At 41.9% G+C, this 25,198-nt stretch overlaps 1 protein-coding gene across 2 annotated transcripts in view; it reads left to right on the top strand.

Moving 5' to 3' along the window:
* The window catches only part of EP300 (EP300 lysine acetyltransferase), a 69,021-nt gene that overhangs the window by 40,486 nt on the left and 3,337 nt on the right, over positions 1-25,198 (top strand). Inside the window, exons 13-30 of one of the 2 annotated variants that reach the window (XM_079937536.1) lie at positions 730-867; positions 1,131-1,568; positions 2,988-3,167; positions 3,389-3,533; positions 5,645-5,763; positions 6,966-7,205; positions 7,627-7,715; positions 9,748-9,828; positions 11,732-11,788; positions 12,432-12,509; positions 15,936-16,003; positions 17,174-17,324; positions 17,442-17,588; positions 18,224-18,337; positions 19,307-19,472; positions 20,257-20,421; positions 22,042-22,203; positions 24,662-24,943. In XM_079937536.1, coding sequence (XP_079793662.1) covers positions 730-867; positions 1,131-1,568; positions 2,988-3,167; positions 3,389-3,533; positions 5,645-5,763; positions 6,966-7,205; positions 7,627-7,715; positions 9,748-9,828; positions 11,732-11,788; positions 12,432-12,509; positions 15,936-16,003; positions 17,174-17,324; positions 17,442-17,588; positions 18,224-18,337; positions 19,307-19,472; positions 20,257-20,421; positions 22,042-22,203; positions 24,662-24,943 — 2,820 coding nt within the window. Of the gene's footprint in view, positions 1-729; positions 868-1,130; positions 1,569-2,987; positions 3,168-3,388; positions 3,534-5,644; positions 5,764-6,965; positions 7,206-7,626; positions 7,716-9,717; positions 9,829-11,731; positions 11,789-12,431; positions 12,510-15,935; positions 16,004-17,173; positions 17,325-17,441; positions 17,589-18,223; positions 18,338-19,306; positions 19,473-20,256; positions 20,422-22,041; positions 22,204-24,661; positions 24,944-25,198 lie in introns of both variants that reach the window. The other variant, XM_079937535.1, reaches the window with a different exon arrangement.

Genomic DNA, 25,198 nt, shown 5'->3' with positions numbered 1-25,198 from the left:
CATACTTTGACACAGTCATCTCTCTTCCGTAATGCCTCTCTTCCCCAAACACAGAACCTACCCAGGCAGGAAACTGTCAAGGGTGATGGAGGGGCAGTTGCCTGATTTTAGAGCGTGGAGAAGATGGCCTCTGAGCATCTCACTGCTCCTTGTGCAAATTCTAAACCTGTCATCCAGCTTTCAATATTGTCCCCAACCCTTACCCTGCCTCTCAGAGTTAGTTAGTACTATCAATTGTTAAGCCTCTTTGGAGTTGTCTAGCACCAGTCTGCTGTATTTAATGAGGGGTCTTATTCTTCATTTTAACCTATGAAACAAATACCTTTCTTAGACTTTGAAGTTCTTGGCCTTTGGTATCCATAATTACTCACTATGGAGTCTTATAGTTTGTGCTTTAACAATACCGCCTACGTAAGCAAAGACCTCATGAAATTGTGATTCGCCCTCCTCACTTATAAAACAAACGGAGTGTATAGGCAGTTACCTATGTGCCTCGTTCTAGATGCATTTGTGCAATTTCTTGACGGTGGGCTTAGGTAAGCTGTGACGCTGTTCTCCATTATCTTGGCATGAGCGTCAGCTGTTGTAGCACCACTTTCTTCCTTTCCTACCCCACCCTCCCCATAGCAGAGCCAGAGCAATTGGTAATTCCAGCTATAGTAGAATAACTGAAAAAAAGCAATTTGGTGCTCTGTGTTTTTTTGTTTTTGTTTTTGTATGTGTGTACAGCCTATGGGCTATGGGCCTCGCATGCAGCAGCCTTCCAGCCAGAGCCAGTTCCTTCCTCAGACTCAGTTCTCAACACAGGGAATGAATGTAACAAATATGCCTTTGGCTCCGTCTGGCAGTCAAGCACCAGTGTCTCAAGTATGTCTCACAAATGGGTTTTTTTTTGTTGTTGTTTTTTTAAACTTGTTTCCGTGATTCCTGGAACTTCTTAATTTGGGTTTTTACAGAGAAGGGTGACAGCAAATAATGGGTGGAAATAGATGATTAAGCTTTTAATAAGAACAGTTATGGACATGGTATTCTGAACATGAAAGGATTACTAAGTCTACTTAATTACATACTGTATTGGTTGGATTTTCAATTCTGTTCTGAATTGCGTCTTATGTTTTTCATTTTAACAGGCACAAATGTCCAGTTCTTCCTGCCCTGTGAACTCTCCTATAATGCCTCCTGGGTCCCAAGGGAGCCACATTCACTGTCCCCCTCTCCCTCAACCAGCTCTGCATCAGAACTCACCCTCACCTGTACCTAGTCGTACCCCAACCCCTCACCACACTCCCCCAAGCATAGGGGCTCAGCAGCCACCAGCAACAGCAATTCCAGCCCCTGTTCCTACACCTCCAGCCATGCCACCTGGGCCACAGTCCCAGGCTCTACATCCTCCTCCAAGACAGACACCTACACCGCCACCAACACAACTTCCTCCCCAAGTGCAGCCTTCACTTCCTGCTGCTCCTTCAGTTGACCAGGTGCAGCAGCAGCCTCTGTCCCAGCAGAGTACAGCAGCCTCTGTGCCCACCCCGACGGCGCCACTGCTGCCTCCGCAGCCGGCAACTCCAGTAAGCAGAGACGGGGCTTTAAGCAGGATCGTGTCAGCTGTGCTGTAGTTTTACACTGCTTCTGTGCTGTTTCTTTATTCTTTTCTCCCTTTTTTTTTTTTTGGCTGCATTACATGGTTTGTGGGATCTTAGTTCCCCAACCAGGGATCCTGGCCCGGGCACACGGCAGTGACAGTGCCGAGTCCTAATCACTGGACCGCCGGGGAATTCTCTGTGCTGTTTCTCTTCTGTGTTGTTTCTTCTCTTATTGTTGTCTCCGCAGTTAGACTAGAATCTGTTTATAGTTACAGACCTTCTTTCTCTTTTTTTCTTGCTGTCGTACCTAACGTAGGAGGAGCTCAAAAGATTTTGTTTAGATCGTATGTTGACCATGGTCATGTTGTATTACGAGGCTCGAAGGCATGTAAGGAGAGGTGACAAAGGGAGAGCATCGACAGTACATTTAATACCCCACGTGAATTTTACAGATATTTAAAGAATCTTTTCATACAGTCTGAACTGATGTACTCAAGAGCAAATGAACAAAATCATCGATTTATGAGTGTCTGTGGTACTAGCCAAAGTTAGAAAATTCATCATGTAAGAGATTAGAAAACTATGGGCCTGAAACAAACCGGTAGCTTCCTTGTGAAAGGCTTGTTATCTATATAGTAGAGATCCAAATGCACATTTAATACTTGCATTCTTACTAATAGAACTCTATGTGTCACAATCTAAAACTTTCTACTTGATCACTGATACTAATATTTCAGTTCTCTGTCATACTGGCAAGCTGAGGATCCCCATGAGTTATAGCTACTTCATAAAACGTTGCTTATCCATGACTGGTTCATCTTAGCTTCTGATATGTAAGGAAAGGCAGGATGCAGAAAGGAAACTTAATTCTATGTAGGATAGTTTCTGAAAATACTAATTTCTCATTATGAGATATCTTATTGGAAGACTTAGGGGAAAAACAGAGATTGCTAGTTATCCCATTAAAGTGTGATGATTCAAAACAGCTGCTTATTGTGGGAGTTCATAATATTCTCTCTACTTTCCTGTACATTGAAACCTTTTCTAATGAGAAGTTTAAAAGAAAAGATTGCCAGTCATCCTTGTTCTCTTTCCATTTTTCTATAAACATGAACTCCTCTGAGGTAGTCATTTCTGAAACCCCCCTCCCAGGCACACTGCCACAGAATGAGTTACTGAAGAAACAGTTGCCTACTCTTTTATCTGCAACCAACCAACCTATATTTGCAAGTCCTCAGTCTCCTATTCTTGAGTGTAATTTACTTCAAGGGGGCGAAATAGGTTGAGTAAGTGAAAGCACCATCAGTGGGTGTAATGACACTAGCCTAAAGATAGGTAGTTAATCATGCCATCTTGTTGTGTGTAATAGGCAAACTTTTTGTTTTTCCCCCTCTTTCTACCCAGCTTTCCCAGCCAGCTGTAAGCATCGAAGGTCAGGTATCAAACCCTCCATCTACTAGTAGCACGGAAGTGAATTCTCAGGCCATTCCTGAGAAGCAGCCTTCACAGGAAGTGAAAATGGAGGCTAAAATGGAAGTGGATGCACCAGAACCAGCAGATACTCAGCCAGAGGATATTCCAGAGGTGAGAGTAGGGCAGTTACTGCTGTTTTTTGGTTAGGACCTCTGTCTAGGAACTCAAACATGTTACAGGAAAGTATTCTATAATTAGGTCTTATTTTATTGATTTCCATATGAAAAAGGGTCTTCAGCTACATCCACAGGGGAGAGTAAGTAAGATAATGATGTTATTGCTTCTCAGTTACATGTCTTTAGAAAACCAAAAATTCCTACCTTGCCTTTTAGACTAAAGCAGAAGACTGTAAAGTGGAACCTACAGAAACAGAAGAGAGAGGCGCTGAATTAAAAACTGAAACAAAAGAGGAGGAAGACCAGCCAAGTACTTCAGCAGCCCAGTCATCTCCAGCCCCAGGACAGTCAAAAAAGAAGAGTGAGTCTCTTAGGCTCTGTGTTTGTGGAGACAGAGTAAAAACCAAAGACCTTAGTAGAGTGAGATTGGATTTCTTGGGCCTTGGAATTGAATTTTAATGTGATTTCATTAAGCTTGGAGCCCTTGGCCTGGTCTCTTCATTATTGCTAATGTTGGAGAAGAAATTTTCTTTCCTTTAGGTATATGTGCATCCTACAGTCACTGGGTGGCTAACAATTTCTCAAATTTATCTTTGTTAGAGGACAGAAATTATTAAATAATATTCTTGACTAAAATGCAGGAAATAATAGCAATAATAATATTTTTTGTTAACCTGCTGTGCGCCAGGCACTGTGCTACAACCTGCCGTGTCTCATCTAAGAACTTCACAGCCCCTCTGTGAGGTTACTGATCACTGTTTTACAGGCAGGAAAACTGAGGCTCAGCAAGGTCAAGTAACACTTCCCAGCTCACTCAGCCCAGGCAGGCTGATTCAGAGTCTCTGCTCTGAACCACGCTACTGAATATTAATGAGTCAAGCCAAGCAAGCAGCAATGCTTAGCAGAGAGTGTTAAACAATTCCCACAGAAATTAGTTTACTAACTAGTTTAGGACTGGAACTTCTCGTGGCTCTAGTGACCCCTTCAATGGCACAGGTAGGACTTATCTCAAAGAGGAATCTGCTGGCTCCTGAAGATGACGTATACAAAAGTGCTCCATGAATACAATATACTTTAAAATGATGGGGTTAAAAAATTATTTTCATTTAAAAATAAGGTTGTTGGGACTTCCCTGGCGGTCCTGTGGTTAAGGCTCCACACTTCTACTGTAGGGGCATGGGTTTGATCCCCCGCGGGTCGGGGAAGTAAGATCCTGCATGTGCATGGCATGGCCAATGAATGAATGAATAAATGTTTGTTATATATGGAGATGTTATTTTGATCTAGGCTGCAACAAACCCAATCTTAATATTAGGAATCTGCTTTTAAAACAGCTAATCTCACAAATTTGCTCAAAGCACAACAAAGTATGAGACAAAGAAGATTCTCCCGTCTGTCTGATTTTTTTCATGTCAGCCCCCACCATGTCGTGAAAAAATACTCAAGGTACTGACAGATATACCCCCTTGAAGATAAAATTAATTTGTAAATAGAAGTAATAAGGCCTCTCTGCTCAGACTGATTCAAAGCTCGAACTGGACCCTTAATGGCCAGCTTCTTAAATGGTAGTTTAAATTAATTCCATTTGGGAAATGCCAGCAAATCTTTCCTGACTTTTGGGAGACATACTGAGAACACATTTGAGCATAATTTGATCAACTGAGTCCATCATTCTGGCAATAACAATTTAGTTCTTTCTTTAGACTGGAACCTAACATTTGCCATTAAAATAGTAAATACGTCTTCTGCTGAAGCTCTAAAACATCAAACATTTCAAAGGACTCTTGGCCTTCAGTGGCTCTGATTCCTTTGGCGATAAGACAATACCAGGTCTAATTTCTGACTTGTTACATGCTGATACCAGGAAGGAGGGCTTCTTCCGTTCTTGCTTCACAGCATCCCCCGCCTGTCGTATCTTTTGGAACATTCTGACAAGTCTTTTCATAAATTTTTGGAAGGCTTAGCATTCTGTTTCTACTTGGTCAAGACTATCTTAACTGGGTTTCTGACTGAGAAATTATCTGAGCCATGAAGGGTATTTAAAGGTGACTAGACAAGATGGATTTTTTTTTTTTTTTTTTTTTTTTTTTTTTTGCGGTACGCGGGCCTCTCACTATTGTGGCCTCTCCCGTTGCAGAGCACAGGCTCCAGATGGGCAGGCTCAGCGGCCATGGCTCACGGGCCTAGCCACTCCACGGCATGTGGGGTCTTCCCGGACCGGGGCACGAACCCGTGTCCCCTGCATCGGCAGGCGGACTCTCAACCACTGCGCCACCAGGGAAGCCCCTCGACAAGGTGTTATAAAGGATCTCTCTGAACCAGGAAATAGAAACACCCTTAGTGATATTTCATGGGGATAATGTAGAGAATTTTGTGTTTTCTGAGCCTTGAGATATATTTTATAGTTTTGACTTGAACCTTTTTTCCTCTTTTGCTTAATTGGTAACTAATTTCAAATATACTCTTCTTAAGTTTTCAAACCTGAAGAGTTACGACAGGCATTGATGCCAACATTGGAGGCACTTTACCGACAGGATCCAGAATCCCTTCCCTTTCGTCAACCTGTGGACCCCCAGCTTCTAGGAATCCCTGTAAGTATGTGGTGGTACTTCTCTTTTCTTTTAAAATTTGTTAACAGCTTTATTCGGATACAGTTCACATATTGTACAAATCACCCATTTAAAGTGCACAGTTTAATGGTTTTTGTGTATTAACAGAATTGTGCAGTTATCACCACAGTCAGTTTTGGATGATTTTCATCACCCCAAAAAAGAAACCCCATTTCCATAAGCAGTCACTCCCCATTTCCACCTACAGCCCCTACTACCAACCAACTGCTGGTCTGCCTTCTGCCTCTGTGGATTTGTCTCTTCTGGACATTTCATCAAAGAGAGTCTTACAGTATGTGGTTCTTTGTGACTGGATTCTTTCACTTAGCGTAATGTTTTCAAAGTTTGTCCATATTGTAGCACAAATCAATACTTCATTCCTTCTTACAGCCCAGCAATATTTCATCATATGGATGTGCATACATTCTCTTTATCCATTTATTAGTTGATAGACATGTGGGTTGTTTATAGTTTTTGGCTGTTGGGGATAGCACACCTGTGAATGTTTACATACAAATTGGTGTGTGTATCTTTTTATTTCTCTGGGGTATATATCTAAGAGTGAGATTGCTGGATCATATGGTTTATTTATTTTTATCACTTGAGTAGCAGTAGTTCATGATAGGAAAGATAGATCCAAATTAGCTTCATCTGCTTTTAAAGTTGCCTTTATACACCAGGCTGCTGGGAGGTTTCATTTGAGTATTTTAAGTTGTATTGGATAAGTCATTGGAGTGCTTCGAGGGGCAAAAATCTGTTAGAATCTTTTTTTTTTTTCCTATATTTTTCTGTGGCCTTAGACAGATCACCAATATTTTCTGGGCTTAGTTTCATCTGTAGGCTGCATCTAGTACTAAAATGTGAAGGGTCTTTGATTTCTTGGTCTTTTAAGTTGATCACACATGTACTATGGTAAAGTATCTAGAATCGCTCCTGTAGACGATCAGCTTGCTCCTACAAAATCCAGAGTAGTTGTTATTCTCTCTGCCCCTGGCTGCTTCATATCTCTGTAGACTAATGATTTAAAAAAGTGATGGGTATCGATCATTTCTTTGGAAATACAGACACATCAGAGACTCAACATTATCCAGAAAATTTATAATGATTATAGCAAGATATGCTGTGGACCTTGAATATAGTGAGACTTTTGGATAATGTTGTTTGGTGTCACTTTGTCCTTCTAGGATTACTTTGATATTGTGAAGAACCCCATGGATCTTTCTACTATCAAAAGGAAGTTAGACACTGGACAGTATCAGGAGCCCTGGCAGTATGTGGATGACATTTGGCTTATGTTCAACAATGCTTGGTTATATAATCGGAAAACATCACGGGTGTACAAATACTGCTCCAAGCTGTCTGAGGTCTTTGAACAAGAAATTGACCCAGTCATGCAAAGCCTTGGATACTGCTGTGGCAGAAAGGTAAGAAATGTTTGCACAGTTAAGAACTGCATGGAAAACTTGCCAGTTAGAATCCTGAGTCATCAGATTGTAAGTTCATCTTGGATAGGGACTTGGTCGTATTTACCTGTGGTGCACGGGGCGTGGCATATACTAGTTTTCCTGTACATGGCAATTCACATTGAGCTCCTCTTGTCCTCTTCAGTTCTTTGGTAAATGGTGGAAGGATATGACTGTTAAGCTTACCTCAGAGTGGTGGAATAAAACAGTAGCAAACAAGATTAGTTTTAGTTCAGTGAACTGTCTTGGAAACTGAAATAACCCATTATAAGAGACATAATGAGAAGTAAGGCTTCACTAACTTCTGCTTCTGATTTACTTGCCAGTGTAAATATTTTAGCTTGCCCTTCAAACCATATTTAACAAATGGTTTCTTTTGCAGTTGGAGTTCTCTCCACAGACACTCTGTTGCTATGGCAAACAGTTATGCACAATCCCTCGTGATGCCACTTACTACAGTTACCAGAACAGGTAAGCTCGACCTGTGTGGACCATGGTCAGAGTGTCCGCGTGTCCAGGGAGTGCATGCGGATGGACCAGCACACATACAGTCATGGTTCATGTGTAACTTGCTTGAAAACAACTGTACAGCACAAGTTCTGGTATCAGTTTTCTGGGCCCTTATTTTTATAAGGCAGGAACCCAAGGCATTAAGAAGTTAAGCAACTTTATGAGTTGGTGGCATACCTGGGATTACGTCCCAGGCCCCATATTTTTTTCCCACTGTCCTTGTATAGCTCACCACAGCCTCAGGCAAAAACAAAAAAGTTTCAAACTGATTGATCTACTTCCCTGTGAAATTGCTGCCGTCTATTGCCATTCCCAAAACCACCCAGAAAACTTTAACCAAAAGTTTCCTAGCCAGCTGTATCTTTTAGGAAATGTTTCCTTTTTGTGTGCAGCTGATACCTAAGTTTTTCTTGGAGTATGTAAAAACAAAGGATCCCAGGGTATTTGCTTTGCCTCTGTTGGGCACATTAAAGAGACCTCTGTACCAGACTGTTCCTTACAAAAATTTGCATATGACCATGGACGGTAGGCTTCTAATAAATTAGACACTTCTGCCTTATTTTCTCCTGCTCAAATAAGGGCTGTAATCACACAAATTGGATTTGCTAATCTATCTTAATCATGATTTGTCTCTTATTTTGTGTAATCAGCCAGCAGTATAGCTGGCATGGGATGTAAATAAAAAAGCAAGGCTGGACAGTCAATACTTTGATGACCCAAACCCATGGTGGTCGTTTTTTGCTGAACTTGTGTGCTACAGATGTATTTCTAGCTTTGAAAAAGTCACTTAAGCTTTTTGTTTTATTTACAAAAAGTTAGGTGCACTCCCCTAATGCTTTGTAGTCATAAGAATCTATAGTGTTTTACTCCTTAAAACCTAGGAAAAGTGGGGGTTCAAGTTGTTCAAGAAAGCAAGTGACTGGGCTTCCCTGGTGGCACAGTGGTTGAGAGTCCGCCTGCCGAAGCAGGGGACACGGGTTCGTGCTCCGGTCTGGGAAGATCCCACATGCCACGGAGCGGCTGGGCCCGTGAGCCATGGCCGCGGAGCCTGTGCGTCCGGAGCCTGTGCTCCGCAACGGGAGAGGCCAGAACAGTGAGAGGCCCGTGTACCGCCAAAAAAAAAAAAAAAAAAGCAAGTGACAGCTGGCATGCTGTAATCTCATGCTATAATCTTGGCATTTATGTACCTTTTTTGGATTTTAAGCACCAATCTACAGCGCCCAGGAATATATAATCATGTATCTGCATACACCACTGCCTTTTCCCTCTTAAACTATGTCAGTTGGTGGCTACAATCAGTGTTTAACTGCTTGTGCAGACTTTTTATTGTACTTATGTGGCTTCCTTGGGATCAAAAGGAAATTTGGGGTGTTTTTTCAAACCACAGTTGTTTCTAGATGATTGTTTTCTGGTACTGTATCCATAGTGGATTTTTTTCTTTGGAAGTGGGGAAGGTTTTTTCTTTGCTATGTTTAGGTAATAGAGTAGTAGTTCTTCTCTCCACAGTATATTTATCCTACTTTCGATTATTTGCATCAAGTAGCATAAATTACTAAAATGAAAGGCTGTAGGTCTGTGTGAGACTTGTTTGTTTTATTTGCTGTAATCATTTGCTACTTGTGATCCCATTGAGATATTTAATGCTAATCTGTGCTTTGCCTTGGCTTTCTGCTTTGTGTTGTCTTGTCTTGCTTTTATGTTTTTTGTTGTCCTGCAATCCCTCATTTCTTCGTTTGTTTTGTGTTTTTTTTTTTCTCCCTCATGCTTGTCGTTGTCTGCACTTGGCTTTGATTGCAAAAAACAAAAACCAAAAACAAAACCCAAACTGTGGTGCCCATAAATCTGCATCATTGAATGTCCTTGTCGCCGTTGATGACCTGCTCTCTGCTCCCGTCCCCCTCTTGGCCTGCTGTGATTGGTGGCTTCGTTGCTTGGCTTGGGCTGTGTTGTGTGAACGGAACAGTTCACCCCAGTATGGCCTTCTTGCCGACAGGTATCATTTCTGTGAGAAGTGTTTCAATGAAATCCAAGGGGAGAGCGTTTCTTTGGGGGATGACCCTTCCCAGCCTCAAACGTAAGTAACTATATTATTTTGGAAAGTATTCTCTTATTTCTCAGTTTGTTGTCAGGTGATTATGCTCAGGCTTCTAAGTGGTCTTGGGTTATGCTGTCCAGTATCGTATAGCCACAGGTAGCTATTTAGATTCAAATTAATTCAAAGTAAATAAAATTTAAAATTCCCAATTTCAGTTACTCAGTAGACAATCTGTGGCTAGTGGCTGCCATATTGGTCAGCACAGATAGAGAATATTTCCATCACAGCAGTGAGTTGTGTCGGTACTGATCTAGGGAATACATCAATATTGGATGGTCATTTCAGATATATTTCTTCTATAGGGAAATAATCAGCTTCTCCTAAAAAGTGAAAGGCTGTAGTGCAAGGGAACTTCATTGTTAACTGTTTTGAGTTTGAGAGGAATAGAACAAATATAACCACCTTACAGCCTTCTCATAAAGGTTAACGATACCAAAGTCATTATAATCGTCAGTGTCATTTAACATCATTAGGGGTTTAGGAGTTTGTGAGAGTGATTTATTAGAAAGAGACTTGGTTGGACATTCACAATCTCGCATGCTCTTGTGGTTTGGTAAATGCCAAGAAAAATTTTTAAACATAGCCTAAACTGCCTCATAGTACTTCTGATCTCTAAGATTTAGTTTACACACACAAATTTGGACTGTTTTAGGAAGAAAGAACTATTTGGTGTCCTTTTAATATTCTTCAGCTTCTTTTCCGGTTTAACCTATAATAAACAGTCAATTCAGAACATTTCCCCAAAAAGTATGGAATTGTTATGTTACTAGTAAAAACAGGGCTTCTGAGAAAAACTGGTTAGTGTTTTCAAATTGGGTTTTCAAGTTGTACTTTTTCTTCAGTCACCATTGACATATAATATAGTGGGGTCTGGTACTGGTCTTGGGGTAGATACTGGGTCCCCTTGAACCTTAAGAGATTTTTCTGACCTTGGCTAAACCAGGGAAGTCAGGTCTGATGCAGCAAAGGGAGGCAGCCTTACCATGGGTACTACTGAGTGGCTTACCACATGTTCTGTACCTTAGGACAGCACCACTCTGACTGTGAAGAGTGTAGAAACCCCTCTTGCAGTTCCTCAGGTCAGCAGTGAGCCTGGGAGTATGCGGTACTAACAAGTTCCCAGGTCCTTCTAGACTGCTGGTCTTTAGAACACACTTTGGGTAGCAAGACCTTAGGCCAGGTAGCGATGAATCTCTAGCCTGTAACTAATAGAAAACAGTTTAAATGGGGAAATGTCCTCATTCCTCATTTTTGTGAGGTAGAGTCACAGTAGTCGAAGTTGGGCCCCCTGCAGTTTGTTCTAGGTGGAGAATAAGGCTGTTAGCTCCTGTATTTGTGAGGCTATGAGCAGTGTGGTAGGCTAGATTTCAGAGTAGGAGGCCATGTGGAAATTTTTTAGTGAATAACCTGAAATATGTATTCTTAACATTGAAATTTTTTATTAATATAAAGAATTTGACTAGACTCCTGAAATTTTAGTATTTTTTATAAATAGTGGTTTAGATCCCTCTATACACAGTACCTTTCATACGTAGCTCAGTCTAGGAACATTAAACTATTAGAAGGTGTAAATACCTAACACTAAGAGTAGTAGGCAAGATTTTAAAAGGAAAAGAAGAACAAATTCATGTTTTTAGTTCTTACTGGGTTCTCTTCCTGTAAATGGGAACAGATTTACTATAAAGTCCTTTCCAAAAACATAGGCATGTAAATGTGCATTTTGTGGGAGCCAAGAATGTACTGTTGTATCCTTGGTATATTCTTAGATTTAAATAATCCACTTACAGGGTGGGGTTTTTGCCCTTTGGTAATTAGAACAGTAGTCAGACTGCTAATCTTTCTGTGTTGCTTGTTCTCATTGTGTCCCTCTTCTTTTCCTTAGTACAATAAATAAAGAACAATTTTCGAAGAGAAAAAATGACACTCTGGATCCTGAACTGTAAGTAGTTCCCCTTGAGTAGTCAGTACACTTTGATTTTCCTTCTTCCTTTCATTCTCTTGGTTTGCACAGCCAGTGAGATGATTCTATATTCTTGGACTAAATCTATAACATACATCTAACAGAGATGGTAGAAGTGCTAAAATTTACATATGGTTAGTATTCATTTACATTTCACTAAATCTACCTAATATTTTGGTGTTTTATAGGCTTGAGTGAAGCACAAAGCTACCTCTGCTCAGTGCCATTATTCCAGCCCTGTTGTCCTCTGTATTTTCAAACCAGTTCATAATCCCCTCCTTTATAGTGAGGCCTTTCAGAAGTATTCAGAGGTACAGAGATGTACTGGTATTCTAGGTATTCCTGGAATGGATATGATGGTGTCAGACTCACTTGGAAGTTTAACCAGCAGTCATCTTGATCTTTCACTTTTTATTCCATAGTCACAGTTCATATTTAATGACTAAACTGCTTTTGAGATTTGCTCTACCTGTTACACTAAAGAGCTTTTAAAACCTATTCTTCAATTCTTTGGACGTAATTTTGGCTATCTTTTGAATTGTCAGAAATTGGGAAATATTCGAAGTTTTGATTTGGTTGAATTTTTGGATTTAATCTTGACATTTTGACTTTTCCTTTCCAGGTTTGTTGAATGTACGGAGTGTGGAAGAAAGATGCATCAGATCTGTGTCCTTCATCATGAGATCATCTGGCCATCTGGGTGAGACATCAGTATTTTCCCTAGACTTTTTCTTTGTTGTGAATTTTAGGAAGTTTGTCTTCTCTGCAATGATTATGTTTTATCTTCAAAGTTACTGTCTCTTGGAATTCTTCTTTTTTTTGTTTATTTATTTTTGTCCGTGTTGGGTATTAGTAGCGGTGGGCGGGCTCTTTGCTGTGGCGTGCAGGCTTCTCTCTAGTTGTGGCTTAGTAGTTGCAGTGCACAAGCTCTCTAGTTGTGGCGCGCAGGCTTAGTTGCCCCGCAGCACGTGGGATCTTAGTTCCCCAACCAGGGATCAAGCCCATGTCCCCTGTGTTGGAAGGTAGATTCTTTTTTTTTTTTTTTTTTTAATATTTATTTATTTATTTTATTTATTTATGGCTGTGTTGGGTCTTCATTGCTACGAGCGGGCTTTCTCTAGTTGCGGTAAGCGGGGGCTACTCTTGGTTGCGGTAAGCGGGGTTTACTCTCGGTTGTGGTGCATGGGGTTCTCATTGCGGTGGCTTCTCTTGTTGCAGAGCATGGGCTCTAGGTGAGCGGGCTCAGTAGTTGTGGCGTGCGGGCTTAGTTGCTCTGCGGCACGTGGGATCTTCCTGGACCAGGGCTCGAACCCGTGTCCCCTGCATTGGCAGGCGGATTCTTAACCACTGCGCCACCAGGGAAGTCCCTAGAATTATTCTGGTTTGGGAAAAGATCATTAAAATCCAGTTTTAAAATATTAAATAACCTAGAATCCAAAAATATAGATATTTCTCTTATTTGCATTGTTTTAATCCATATACAAATACTTTATTCTGTTTTAAATTCTTTAGTGGTCATTGTGCATCAAAAGTAAATACAAAAGATTTATCAGTAGAGGGTAACAGGAAGTCTGTAGCACCTGGAAACCAGCAAGGAGATGTTAGACACAGTTAAACCTGCTAGATTTTGAACATTACTTACATTGTAGTAGAAAAACTAGACGGTATGGATAATGCAGGTTGCCAAGGAGCCACCTCAGTTTCTGCCTCTGAGAGAACATCGCACTGAACAGCATACTGAATGGTGACCATGGTTAGTTTTTTTTTTTTTTTTTTGGCTGCGTTGGGTCTTTGTTGCCGTGCGCGGGCTTTCTCTAGTTGTGGCGAGGCAGGGGCTTCTTTTGTTGCGGAGCACAGACTCTAGGTACGCGGGCTTCAGTACTTGTGGCACATGGGCTCAGTTGTGGCTTGCAGGCTCAGTAGTTTTGTCGCACGGGCTTAGTTGCTCTGAGGCATATGGGATCTTCCCAGACCAGGGATCGAAGCTGTGTCCCCTGTGTTGGCAGACAGATTCTTAACCACTGTGCCACCAGGAGAGTCCCCCAAAAGATTTTAAATCAAATCCTAACCAGGGGACTTCTCTGGTGGCACAGTGGTTAAGAATCTGCCCACCAGTGCAGGGGACATGTGTTCAAGCCCTGGTCCAGAAAGATCCCACATGCCGTGGAGCAACTAAGCCCATGCACCACAACTACTGAGCCCACACGCCACAACTACTGAAGCCCGCACGCCTAGAGCCCATGCTCCGCAACAAGAGAAGCCACCGCAATGAGAAGCCCATGCACCACAACGAAGAGCAGCCCCTGCTCGCCACAACTAGAGAAAGCCCACACACAGCAACGAAGACCGAACGCAGCCATAAATAAATAAATAAACAGGCAAGCAAGCAAACATAAAATCCTTTGGGGAGTTGGTTAATAGTTAACTAGGTGTTGTCCAGTGAAAGGCAAAGTTGCATGAAAATGACTAGATACAGACTTCAATGAACTAGGTATTCTTGGGCCTCGTGTTCTGTTTCTGAATATTCTCCACATATTTACCCAGGGTGCACATCATCAATGCCTTTCATGGGCAGTGAGTGGATTTTTGTCCATTGTGACACTTATGTGTTTACTGCTATGGGCTACCTCTCTTTGTCCAGGAATGGGGCTGATCCCAGCTCTGTTCCAAGGGAAGGGTTGGGGGAGTATCTGTGTATTAAATGACTCATTTGAATGGATATCTACTCTCTGCTCTTTTCCTAGACTGTTGTTGTTGTTGTTTTAAGAGCTTTATTTTCTAGGTTGCTTTCCCTCCAGTGACTTTTTTTTTTTTAATATTCATTCATTCATTCATTTCTTTATTTGGCTATGCCGGGTCTTAGTTGTGGCATGTGGGATCTTTGTAGCGGCACGCAAGAACTTTGGCTGCAGGGTCTTTAGTTTCAGCATGTGGGATCTAATTCCCTGACTAGGGATCGAACACGGGCCCTCTGCATTGGGATCGTGGAGTCTCAGCCACTGGACCACCAGGAAAGTCCCCTGGACTGACTGTTGATGCTAGTTCAGAGGTCACAGGAAAGAAGAGGCTAATTAACAAATTTCCAGAAAAAAACACTAAGGAAAAGCACAGTAGTTGATGTTTATATGGCTTGTCTTTAGATAGGCCTTTTTAGTGCTTTCCTTAATTAAGAGTGGGTAAGGATAATTAAGGGAGTTGCAATGATCCTTGCAACTGAAGGTCAGCCAGGCGTTGATGAGTACTTAAATTCTACTTATGCACATATCCTTATGTAATTGCAAAAACAAAGAGAATGTACATTTAAAATCTATTAGTGCTGGACTTCCCTGGCAGTCCAGTGGTTAAGACTCTGGGCTTCCAATGCAGGGGGCACAGGTTCAATCCCTGGTCAGGGAACTAAGATCCCACAGCGTAGTCAAAAAATATTTTTTTTAAAAAATATTAGTGCTGCTTTCAAAACGTACTTATTTACATTCCCACCGGTAGCATGTAGACTTTTGCCAATGTGATTGGCCATGACACAAATTTTCTGCTTTAATCTGTGATTCTTCAGCATCTTTGTGCGTGTATGCCAATTTATATGCCCTTCACATTTCTTCATGTCTTTTATCTATTTCTCAGTTAGGTTTTTTATTTCTTTTTTTTTTTTTATTTTTGGCTGTGTTGGGTCTTCATTGCTGCGCGCGGGCTTTCTCTAGCTGTGGCAGCTGGGGGACTACTCTGCGGTGCGCAGGCTTCTCATTGCGGTGGCTTCTCTTGTTGCAGAGCACAGGCTCTAGGCGTGCGGGCTTCAGTAGTTGTGGCGCACGGGCTTAGTTGTTCTGCGGCATGTGGGATCTTCCCGGACCAGGTCTCAAACCTGTGTCCCCTGCATTGGCAGGCAGATTCTTAACCACTGCACCACCAGGGAAGCCCGCAATTAGGTTTTTTATCCTTTTTCTCTTAATGTTTTCTAAAAGCTCTGTGTATATTGGTTACATTAACTTTTTGTTGTGTATTTAGAAATATTGCTCCCAGGTTGTCTTTTAAATTTCAACCTTACACATACATAAGATAGATTCTATAGCATACGTTACTTCAAGTGTTTCTCTAAGTTGTTTAAGCAAAGTCTTGGTTTACATTTTAGATTTGTCTGTGATGGCTGTTTAAAGAAGACTGCACGAACTAGAAAAGAAAATAAGTTTTCTGCTAAAAGTAAGTTTCATTCTTACAGGTAAAATTTGGCAAAGCTTCACTGAAGCATAGTTAAAAATAAACATCCAGAATGAATTATTTTGTTTCAACATTATTTGAAATTTTAAAAAAATTTTTTAATTAATTTATTTTTTGGCTGCATTGGGTCTTCGCTTCTGAGTGGGGGCCATTCTTCATTGTGGTGCGCAGGCTTCTCATTGCAGTGGCCTCTCCAGGCGCGCGGGCTTCAGTAGTTGTGGTTCACAGGCTCTAGAGTGCAGGCTCAGCAGTTGTGGTGCACGGGCTTAGTTGCTCCACGGCATGGGGCATCTTCCCGACCAGGGATCGAACCCGTGTCCCCTGCATTGGCAGGCAGATTCCTATCCACTGCGCCACCAGGGAAGCCCCTGTTTGAAATATTTAACCAAAGTTAAAACCAAATAATTTTTCCATGATGTACTTAAAGTTGAACTGTAATGTAGTTTTTGGTGTGAAAATCATTAGACCTAGTTATTTATAGGAAGGAGGATATATGTTTTTCTTGTTCCTGCACGTATCCTGATGGAGGCCAGATGTGGAAATACTTTCCCAGAATTGCCATCTCATGAATTCCCTCAAACTGATTCCCTCAGTTTTGTGTATACCCTTAGTCAGGACTGCATTTAGACCTGTCTGATCTTTTCAGTTGGGTGGGGATGGCCGTCAGTTTTAGTTTTGTAGAATGATGCCTTTGCAGTTTTTTGCTGATCTACAGGTTGCTTTTAATCCTCTGTAAAGCTTATCAAAGCACCCGACAGTTGTTTAATATTACTGCAATTGAGGCAAAGTGCATATGAGTGTTTGTTCTGTTTTTTGACTCTTCTGAAAAGGAAAATTTTTCAAAATAAAAAGTTGGGGAAAATAACATTTAAAAAGTATTAACTACCCTGCTTGCTTTAACTGCACATATACTGAAATCAGAATGATATAGAGATGATTAGCATGGCGCTCTGTAAGGATGATAGACTCGTAAAGGGTTCCACATTAAATCTTTTTTTTAAGTATTAACTAGATTGCTAACTTAACAAAATCTAGCAAGTAATCTTGTTAGTATTGAAAAAGCAGAAATGAGATTTGGTATTGAAACTTAAGACTGATAGTAATAAATTTGCACCTTAGATACTACTGAACTTTTAACTTTTAAATTCTTAGGGTTGCCATCTACCAGGCTTGGCACCTTTCTGGAGAATCGTGTGAATGACTTTCTGAGGCGACAAAATCACCCTGAGTCAGGAGAGGTCACCGTTAGAGTAGTTCATGCTTCTGACAAAACTGTGGAAGTCAAACCAGGCATGAAAGCAAGGTACCTCATAATTTCCCCTTTTCTTTGTGGATCCACAGTTGCTCCTACACAGTTACTGTTGATGAATCTAATCTGAATGAAACGTTGTGGTCTTTCCCTCCAACATGAATTGTATAGGTTTGTAGACAGTGGAGAGATGGCAGAATCCTTTCCATATCGAACGAAAGCCCTCTTTGCCTTTGAGGAGATTGATGGTGTTGACTTGTGTTTCTTTGGCATGCACGTTCAAGAGTATGGTTCTGACTGCCCCCCGCCGAACCAGAGGTAAGACTTTACTATGGCTACTTTCTAATTTGCGTGGGAGTTTGAAGTTATAGTAAGGTAAACAAGCATAATGGACAAGAAAATATTTGATGTGCTTGTTTTGGAAATGCAAGTTTTCAAGTGTGTAGTATTGAAGTAAAACAAAACTAGAAAATACTGCTCTTGTGTGGTCATAGTAATAGGGAAAGGGATGTGAACAGCAGCTTAAAACACAAAATGACGACTTTTCAGAAAATGTAATTAAGTTTAGGTTGTTTCAAGTACCTTGCTGAGATGTACGTGAAAGAATGTCATACAAATGAGGTAGAATATGGTTTAGAATTCTCCATTTCCAAAATTGTATAAAGGCCAGAATAAGAGTGCTGCCAGAATGTTTGGATTGCTCAATACTGACTGATTATACTGTGTCTCAGGCCCTGCTAGGTGCTGAGACTGTAATAGAGCCACAGGCCCACAAAACCCCCCGACGGGTTCACAATCTAGTCATTTACCTAAATAACTGTAATATTGTGTGATAAGCATTAAAAATGACAAGGTCAGCAAAGGGCACAGAAAAGAGAGAAGGTGTTTTTAGCCACATCAGTAGGAACTCGTTGCGTGACTTGACCTGGCTTCTTTCTCCTCGTTTGGTATAGGAGAGTTTACATATCATACCTGGACAGTGTTCATTTCTTCCGTCCTAAATGCTTGAGGACTGCAGTCTATCATGAAATTCTAATTGGGTATTTGGAATACGTCAAGAAATTAGGGTAAGCATAAAAACAAATGCAAAATAACTTGTTTAATTAGTTTTAAACTAATCACCACTGATATTATGGTGAGATATACATGCAAATATGTGACTTTTGGTCTTTTTTCCTCAACTTTGGCTTTCATCTAATGGAACTATAATTTGGAGACCCTTGGTTAATTTTGCCAGTGGGAAAGAAATGGATATTTTGACCGTAGTTGCACCCATCCCAGATTTATTTTGTTCAGTTAAGCTATTAGGTACAGTTTGATTTGAAGGGCCAGAACCTTAACCTGCACTTGGTCCTTTTGCACCTGAGTATCAAAACCAAAATCACACTAAGGTCTGGGGATAAAAAAAAATTCATCAGACTGGTTCCTTACCTTCAAGGTATATATGTACTTGAGAATATTTAGCACCTCACCACCTCACCTTGCAGGTTATTCCTTTTAACAGTTTGCATTTCATTTAGCCCTCCTGCTGACATGGATTCATTTTCCTTTGCATTGTAGCTTTTGTTTGGTCTTTAAATGCAAATTTGGGAATTTTTTGATCCAGGGTTATGCCTAGTTCTGGCCTGGAAGACTTTTTTTTTTTTTTTTTTTGGCTGCGTTGGGTCTTCGTTGCTGCGACCGGGGGCTACTCTTGCGTTGCGGTGTCTAGACTTCTCATTACGGTGGCTTCTCTTGTTGCTATGCGCAGGCTCAGTAGTTGTGGCTCATGGGCTTAGTGGCTCCACGGCGTGTGGGATCTTTTAGGACCAGGGTTCGAACCCGCGTCCCCTGCATTTGCAGGCGGATTCTTAACCACTGTGCCACCAGGGAAGTCCCTGGCCTAAGACTTTTGGTCTGATGTGGATTGCACACTTCATGGTATCTCGGGGAAATTATTGGTTTCTGTACTGACTCCATTTTGTAGTTTAAAGTATAACATTCTTTCTAGGATGGGTGATCTTTCTCTTGAATGTTCCTTCTCTTTGTGTTGTTAGGTATACAACAGGGCATATTTGGGCATGCCCCCCAAGTGAAGGAGACGACTACATCTTCCATTGCCACCCCCCCGACCAGAAGATACCCAAGCCCAAGCGACTGCAGGAGTGGTACAAAAAGATGCTCGACAAGGCTGTATCCGAGCGAATTGTCCACGACTACAAGGTCAGGAGGTGGGGGGGATGATAGAACTGTGGCTTGACTAATCCTGCTGCTCTGTATTCTGCTCTTTTTACTATCTTAACAGAAATCTCCTGTTTGTTCTCCCTCTTCCATGTAATTTGTAAAATTAAGCTAATTTGATAGCGGGTGTTTTCTTTCCTGAATTACTAAGATGAGTGGATCTGGCAAAATATTTAATAGCCATTTGTGATTGTAGGGTATCCCATGTTAAGAAACTTGAACTACTAAATATCTTATCTGTTTTTACTCATGGGGAGGAAAACATGAAATGGGTGTTTTCCTAAGCAGCCCAGCAAATCATTCTTTAACGATGTGGTTTCCAGTAATTGTAATTGGGGTTGTTTTGAACATATTTCTCAGTAGGAACTGCTGATACTTCAAGGGTGTGTGCAAGGCGGGCGTGCCTCCTGTCGCACTGCGTTCTGTCTCAAGAGTGGTAGAAGCCACGGTGTGAATGATGCTGCCTTTGCCATTGTTCCTGACAGGATAGTTTGCCACTTGGTTATGTAAAGGCGGATAATTTCCCTGTCCTCGTGGGTAGAGGAAAGAGGAACCAGAAATACTGATTTCAGACCAGACCTTTCACTGTTTGTGACACTAAATGTCTCCCCGGAAATCAGACTTGGGTATAAAATCTCTGCCATCTTCCAGAAGACACATCTGATTCTTCATGTTTCTTGCATCCGTTAGCTATGACTGCTTCTGTATAATAAACGTGTTTTTTTTTAATATATAAATTCCTATTTGTACACGGATATTTTCACAGGATATTTTTAAACAAGCTACTGAAGATCGATTAACAAGCGCGAAGGAATTGCCTTACTTTGAAGGTGATTTCTGGCCCAATGTACTGGAAGAGAGCATTAAGGAACTGGAACAGGAGGAGGAAGAGAGAAAGCGAGAGGAGAACACGAGCAACGAAAGCACAGATGTGAGGGCTTTGCATTTCCCTTTCCAGCCTCTACCTATTCTCATGTATAACCCAGAAGTGAGCTTAAGTTTTCAACATGGTCTTAAAGCTCTCAGCTCTTCAAGTTGGGCAAGAAATATTGGCGTAGATAAGTTACTGTGGTTCTAGTTGAGTGGTTTTAAGCCTTTTTTAGCATCAGACCTCTTCTTTTAATATATAAATTGATTGATTGGCTGATTTTGGGTCTTCGTTGCTGTGCACGGGCTTTCTCTAGTTGTGGCGAGCAGGGGCTACTCTTTGTTACGGTGCATGGGCTTCTCATTGCGGTGGCTTCTCTTTGTTGCAGAGCACAGGCTCTAGGCACGTGGGCTGCAGTAGTTGTGGCTCGCAGGCTCAGTAATTGTGGCTCGCAGGCTCTAGAGCACAGGTTCAGTAGTTGTGGCGCACGGGCTTAGTTGCTCCGCGGCATGTGCGATCCTCCCAGACCAGGGCTCGAACACTTGTCCCCTGCACTGGCAGGCGGATTCTCAACCACTGTGCCACGAGGGAAGTCCCAGACCTCATTTTTTAAAAATATTTATTTATTTGGCTCCGTAGAGTCTTAGTTATGGCATGCGGGACCTACTTCCCTGACCAGGGATCGAACCCGGGCCCCCTGCATTGGGAGCACGGAATCTTAGCCATTGGACCACCGGGGAAGTACCAGACCTCATTTTTAAATGGAATCTTGGATTTCTAGTAATGGAAGACTGAGAAAATTACCCATCTAGAGCATGGGGTTGGTAAACTTTTTCTGCAGAGGTCTAGATTATGAATATTTTGGCCTTGCAGGTCATATATTGTCTCCAGCACATTCTTTTTTTTCTGTTTTTTCTTTTTTTCTTTAAACAACACTTTATAGATATAAAAACCATCATTCTTAGCCATACAAAAACAGGTCTGGGGAAAAAAAAAAAAAAAACAGGTCTGGGCCAGAGTTTGCCAGTCCCCAAACAGAACCTATGTTGTAGAAGGATCATCTGAGGAGCTTTTCCTTGTCATTTATTTCCCCATAGTTTATGGGGAAATTGCCCTTGCTGAGTCTGAACTATTAAAGTCACCCTTAAATAGTCTAATAAAAACCCTTTACAGCCTGCAGTTTAAACTCCTCGATTGAACGTTTTTCAAGTTTTTTTTTTAATAGTAGGCCCATAAAATTCTAGAAAGTGAGCAGAAGGAAATGTAGCCAAGGCCTTTGGCTCCCTGCTCCTGTGTGCACTTCACTACCCCACACTGCCACTCACTCCTTGTTCTTGTCCTCAAATCTGGGATAGCCTGGGTCCACCTGAGGTGTCTCCTTGGTCTGCGGGGTTCTTCTGGCCAAAAAGCTATTGTCTTAACGAAGAGACATTAGTGGAGACATTCTTCACTGGGAGAAAATAAGTGCAAAAACGTTAGTGAACTTTAGTTTACTGTAAATAACAGCTTTAAAAAAGAGAGGAGGAATGAAGAGAGCAGATGGTGTAAGGTGGAAGGTTATGATCTCTAGTTTCAAAAATGGAGTCTTAAAAAAGAAAAAAATGGAGTCTTTTTACCATTATTTTTTCTTAAATCTCTTAACAAATAGTTAACATTTTCTCGTCCTCTTGTGCTAACCTGCAGGTGACAAAGGGAGACAGCAAAAATGCTAAAAAGAAGAATAATAAGAAAACTAGCAAAAACAAGAGCAGCCTGAGTAGGGGCAATAAGAAGAAGCCAGGCATGCCCAATGTATCCAATGACCTCTCGCAAAAACTGTATGCCACCATGGAGAAGCATAAAGAGGTAAGATATAGCCACCAAGCATGGAAAAGAACAGGGCAGGATTTCTCAAAAGCTCCCCACCGTGGTTGGTATTTATGACGTGAGCACCAGACCATTTGAAATTCAGAAGGAAGAAAATCATTTGAGGGGAAAGAAGGCAAAAAGAGGATGGCTAGAGTGGGTGCTGAGAATAAGAAACATAAGCCGTCTTTGATTTGTAGCTGTTATAAAGCTAGATGGTGCTGGGAAAGTGTGAGCATAGTTTGTCTGACCCTGTTGTTTGTGATCCTTTTATGTTTGTATTTCTGTCCGTTGTTCAGGAGATTGGCTTGTTGGGTATCTTTATTGTTTTGTTTTAGACCAAGCTCCTTAGAACTCCATTTGGCCACTCCACTTTGTCTGTAATGGAACTTTGGCAAAATGAATGAATATTTGCCTTCCTGAAAGGGAACTGGGAAGTGTAGAGAATTGAAGAAAAGTTAAACTTTCATATATGCACCTGTAACACCTTCTCAGCAAAGTTAAGACTTTGAATTATTTCATTATTTAAATTGCTTTATTGTTGTAGGTAGCTTGGGAGTAAAACTGGGTGTGTTGTACTTTTTCTCCCCAACGTCATCATTGCTAAGATGAGTCTTGAAGGGTAATTCATGTCAGTTTGTTGTTGTTGTTGTTTTTTAACATGTATGACTCTGTTCAGACATCATAGTCAAGTTCTTACAGGAAGAGGCCATTATGTGGAGAGGGGACTTGAAGTCTTGGTTTAAGGTGTGGATGCCTCACTTAGATAATGATTGTCAGCTGTTTTGAGCAATATATAGTGTCACAGAATTCTATCATAACAGCAGTTGGGGAAAGCCCTTAGAGTATGTCATAATAGGTGTGACTTAAGTTGTGGATACATCATCTGAAGAAGATGTGGGTAGTAGTCACCTGTTAGGAGTTAGAATCTAAGGTCGTCAATTTAGGTTAAATTCAAGTATTGTCTTAGCTCTAGGGTGACATACAGTGGAATCAGTCATCATGGTTGTTATTGGATGGTTGGCCATAGTGAAGATTTCCTAGGGAGTCACCAGATGGTTTTATCTGCCCCTCTTTTGAATGGGTTGCTGCAGACATTCCCTACTTGTTAGATCAGGCATTTTCAAAATGCTCTTCCTTGCTTTATGAGTGCTTTCTTTGAGCCACAATGTCACACCCAGTATTACAAGGTCACACACACATCACGGTCCTCCCTTGATGTTTTTAACTTTCGGCATCTGTTTTTATATGTCTTTAGTCAGTGTGTGCACTCTTGTCCTATGTTTTCTTTTTTTTGTTTTTTTCAAGTTTTTGTTTTTGGCCACACTGTGTGGCATGCAGGGTCTTAATAGCTCCCCGACCAGGGATCGAACCCACGCCCCCTGCAGTGGAAGCACGGAGTCTTAAGCACTGGACTGCCAGGCAAGTCCCTGTGTTCTTTTTCTAGACTCTTGTTTTATGCCAGCATTGCTGCCCAAGTATATAACAAATGTTACTGCCAGTTTGCACAGATTTTCAGCCTCTGAAAAACTGGTAGAATATAGTGGGCAATACAGCAGTTACAAGTTCTTGATCTCTTGAAGGTTCCATTTTACATTTTATTATTACATATATAATCCGAGCTTCCTCTTGCAGCCTTTACACCAGTGGTTATGGGAATTAATGGTGGTTGTGTGTCTTTAAACTTCAGTGAACAAACTTCAACTTTTGCTGTTTCTGTAGCAAGGATGAAGGAGGTTTTGCTTTTTTAATTTTCCCACCCCTACCAACTTTTTTTTTCCTCCAAACTTACAGGAAAGTTATATAGAAGGTGCCCTCCCATAGCCTTCACTTAGATTCACCAGCTGTTAACATTCTGCTACATTTTCTTTATCTTTATTGCAGCAAGCGCCTTCTAGGAAGGAGGGCGTTTTCTGTGTGAGCGCGCTGTGGCTTCACGCTCAGGAACCTCGCCCGCTGCTGCCGTCTCGGGCCTGCTTCTCCTGCTCCATGCCGAGTCGCCATGTTTTGGTTCCTGGCCTTACTTTCTTAACATGACATGGAAGACTCCAGCCCAATTGTTTATAGAATGTCCCTCAATTTGGATTTTTCTGTTTCCTTATGATTAGAGTCAGGTTAAATCATGGATTGTATCTTAAAGTAGACCACTTTGAGGCAGAATGTCCACTGTACGGTGCTGTACCCGACCAGTCTTCTTTTGAAAAAATTATTGAATGAGGTAGAAAACATAAGATGTAGATTCTTTAGGCCCATCGTAGACAAGTCCCAGAGAAGAGCACAGAGGTAGTGAAGCAGGAGAAAGAGGGCCATGTCGTGTAACCTTGCGAGGTGGTCATAAAACTAAGCCAGGTGTCCTGGCCCCCCAGGTGCACAGCCTGGCCCACCCGTCCGCGGCATCTGGTCCAGTGCCCCGTGGTGCTCTAGCGCCAGAGTCAGGATGAGCCTGTCTGTTTTGCAGGTCTTCTTTGTGATCCGTCTCATCGCCGGCCCCGCCGCCAACTCCCTGCCTCCCATCGTTGATCCCGACCCCCTCATCCCCTGCGACCTGATGGACGGGCGGGATGCCTTTCTCACCCTCGCAAGGGACAAGCACCTGGAGTTCTCCTCACTCCGAAGAGCCCAGTGGTCCACCATGTGCATGCTGGTGGAGCTGCACACCCAGAGCCAGGACCGCTTCGTCTACACCTGCAACGAGTGCAAGCACCACGTGGAGACACGCTGGCACTGCACCGTGTGCGAGGTAGGCCCCTGGCAGGGGAGGGGCGGGGGGGCTTCCAGGTGCCTGAGATGCGATTCAGACAGAGGTTATGCAGGCCTGGAGGGCCTTCCTGGGCTCCGGGGCCACTGGTGAGTAACAGGACAGGGTGGGTGGGGCCTGGTCTCAAATCTGAGTAGTTGATTAGAGGCTTTCTCTAAAACGGGGCTTTTTAGCCCAAGCAGAGTATGTAACTACTTTTGAATGACTTTAATCCTGGAGAGTTGACCTGCACCTGTG

This window comes from Stenella coeruleoalba (assembly GCF_951394435.1).
Source record: "Stenella coeruleoalba genome assembly, chromosome: 11".
In the NCBI taxonomy this organism is placed as follows: domain Eukaryota; kingdom Metazoa; phylum Chordata; class Mammalia; order Artiodactyla; family Delphinidae; genus Stenella; species Stenella coeruleoalba.
This window is presented reverse-complemented; position numbering and strand designations above follow the sequence as displayed.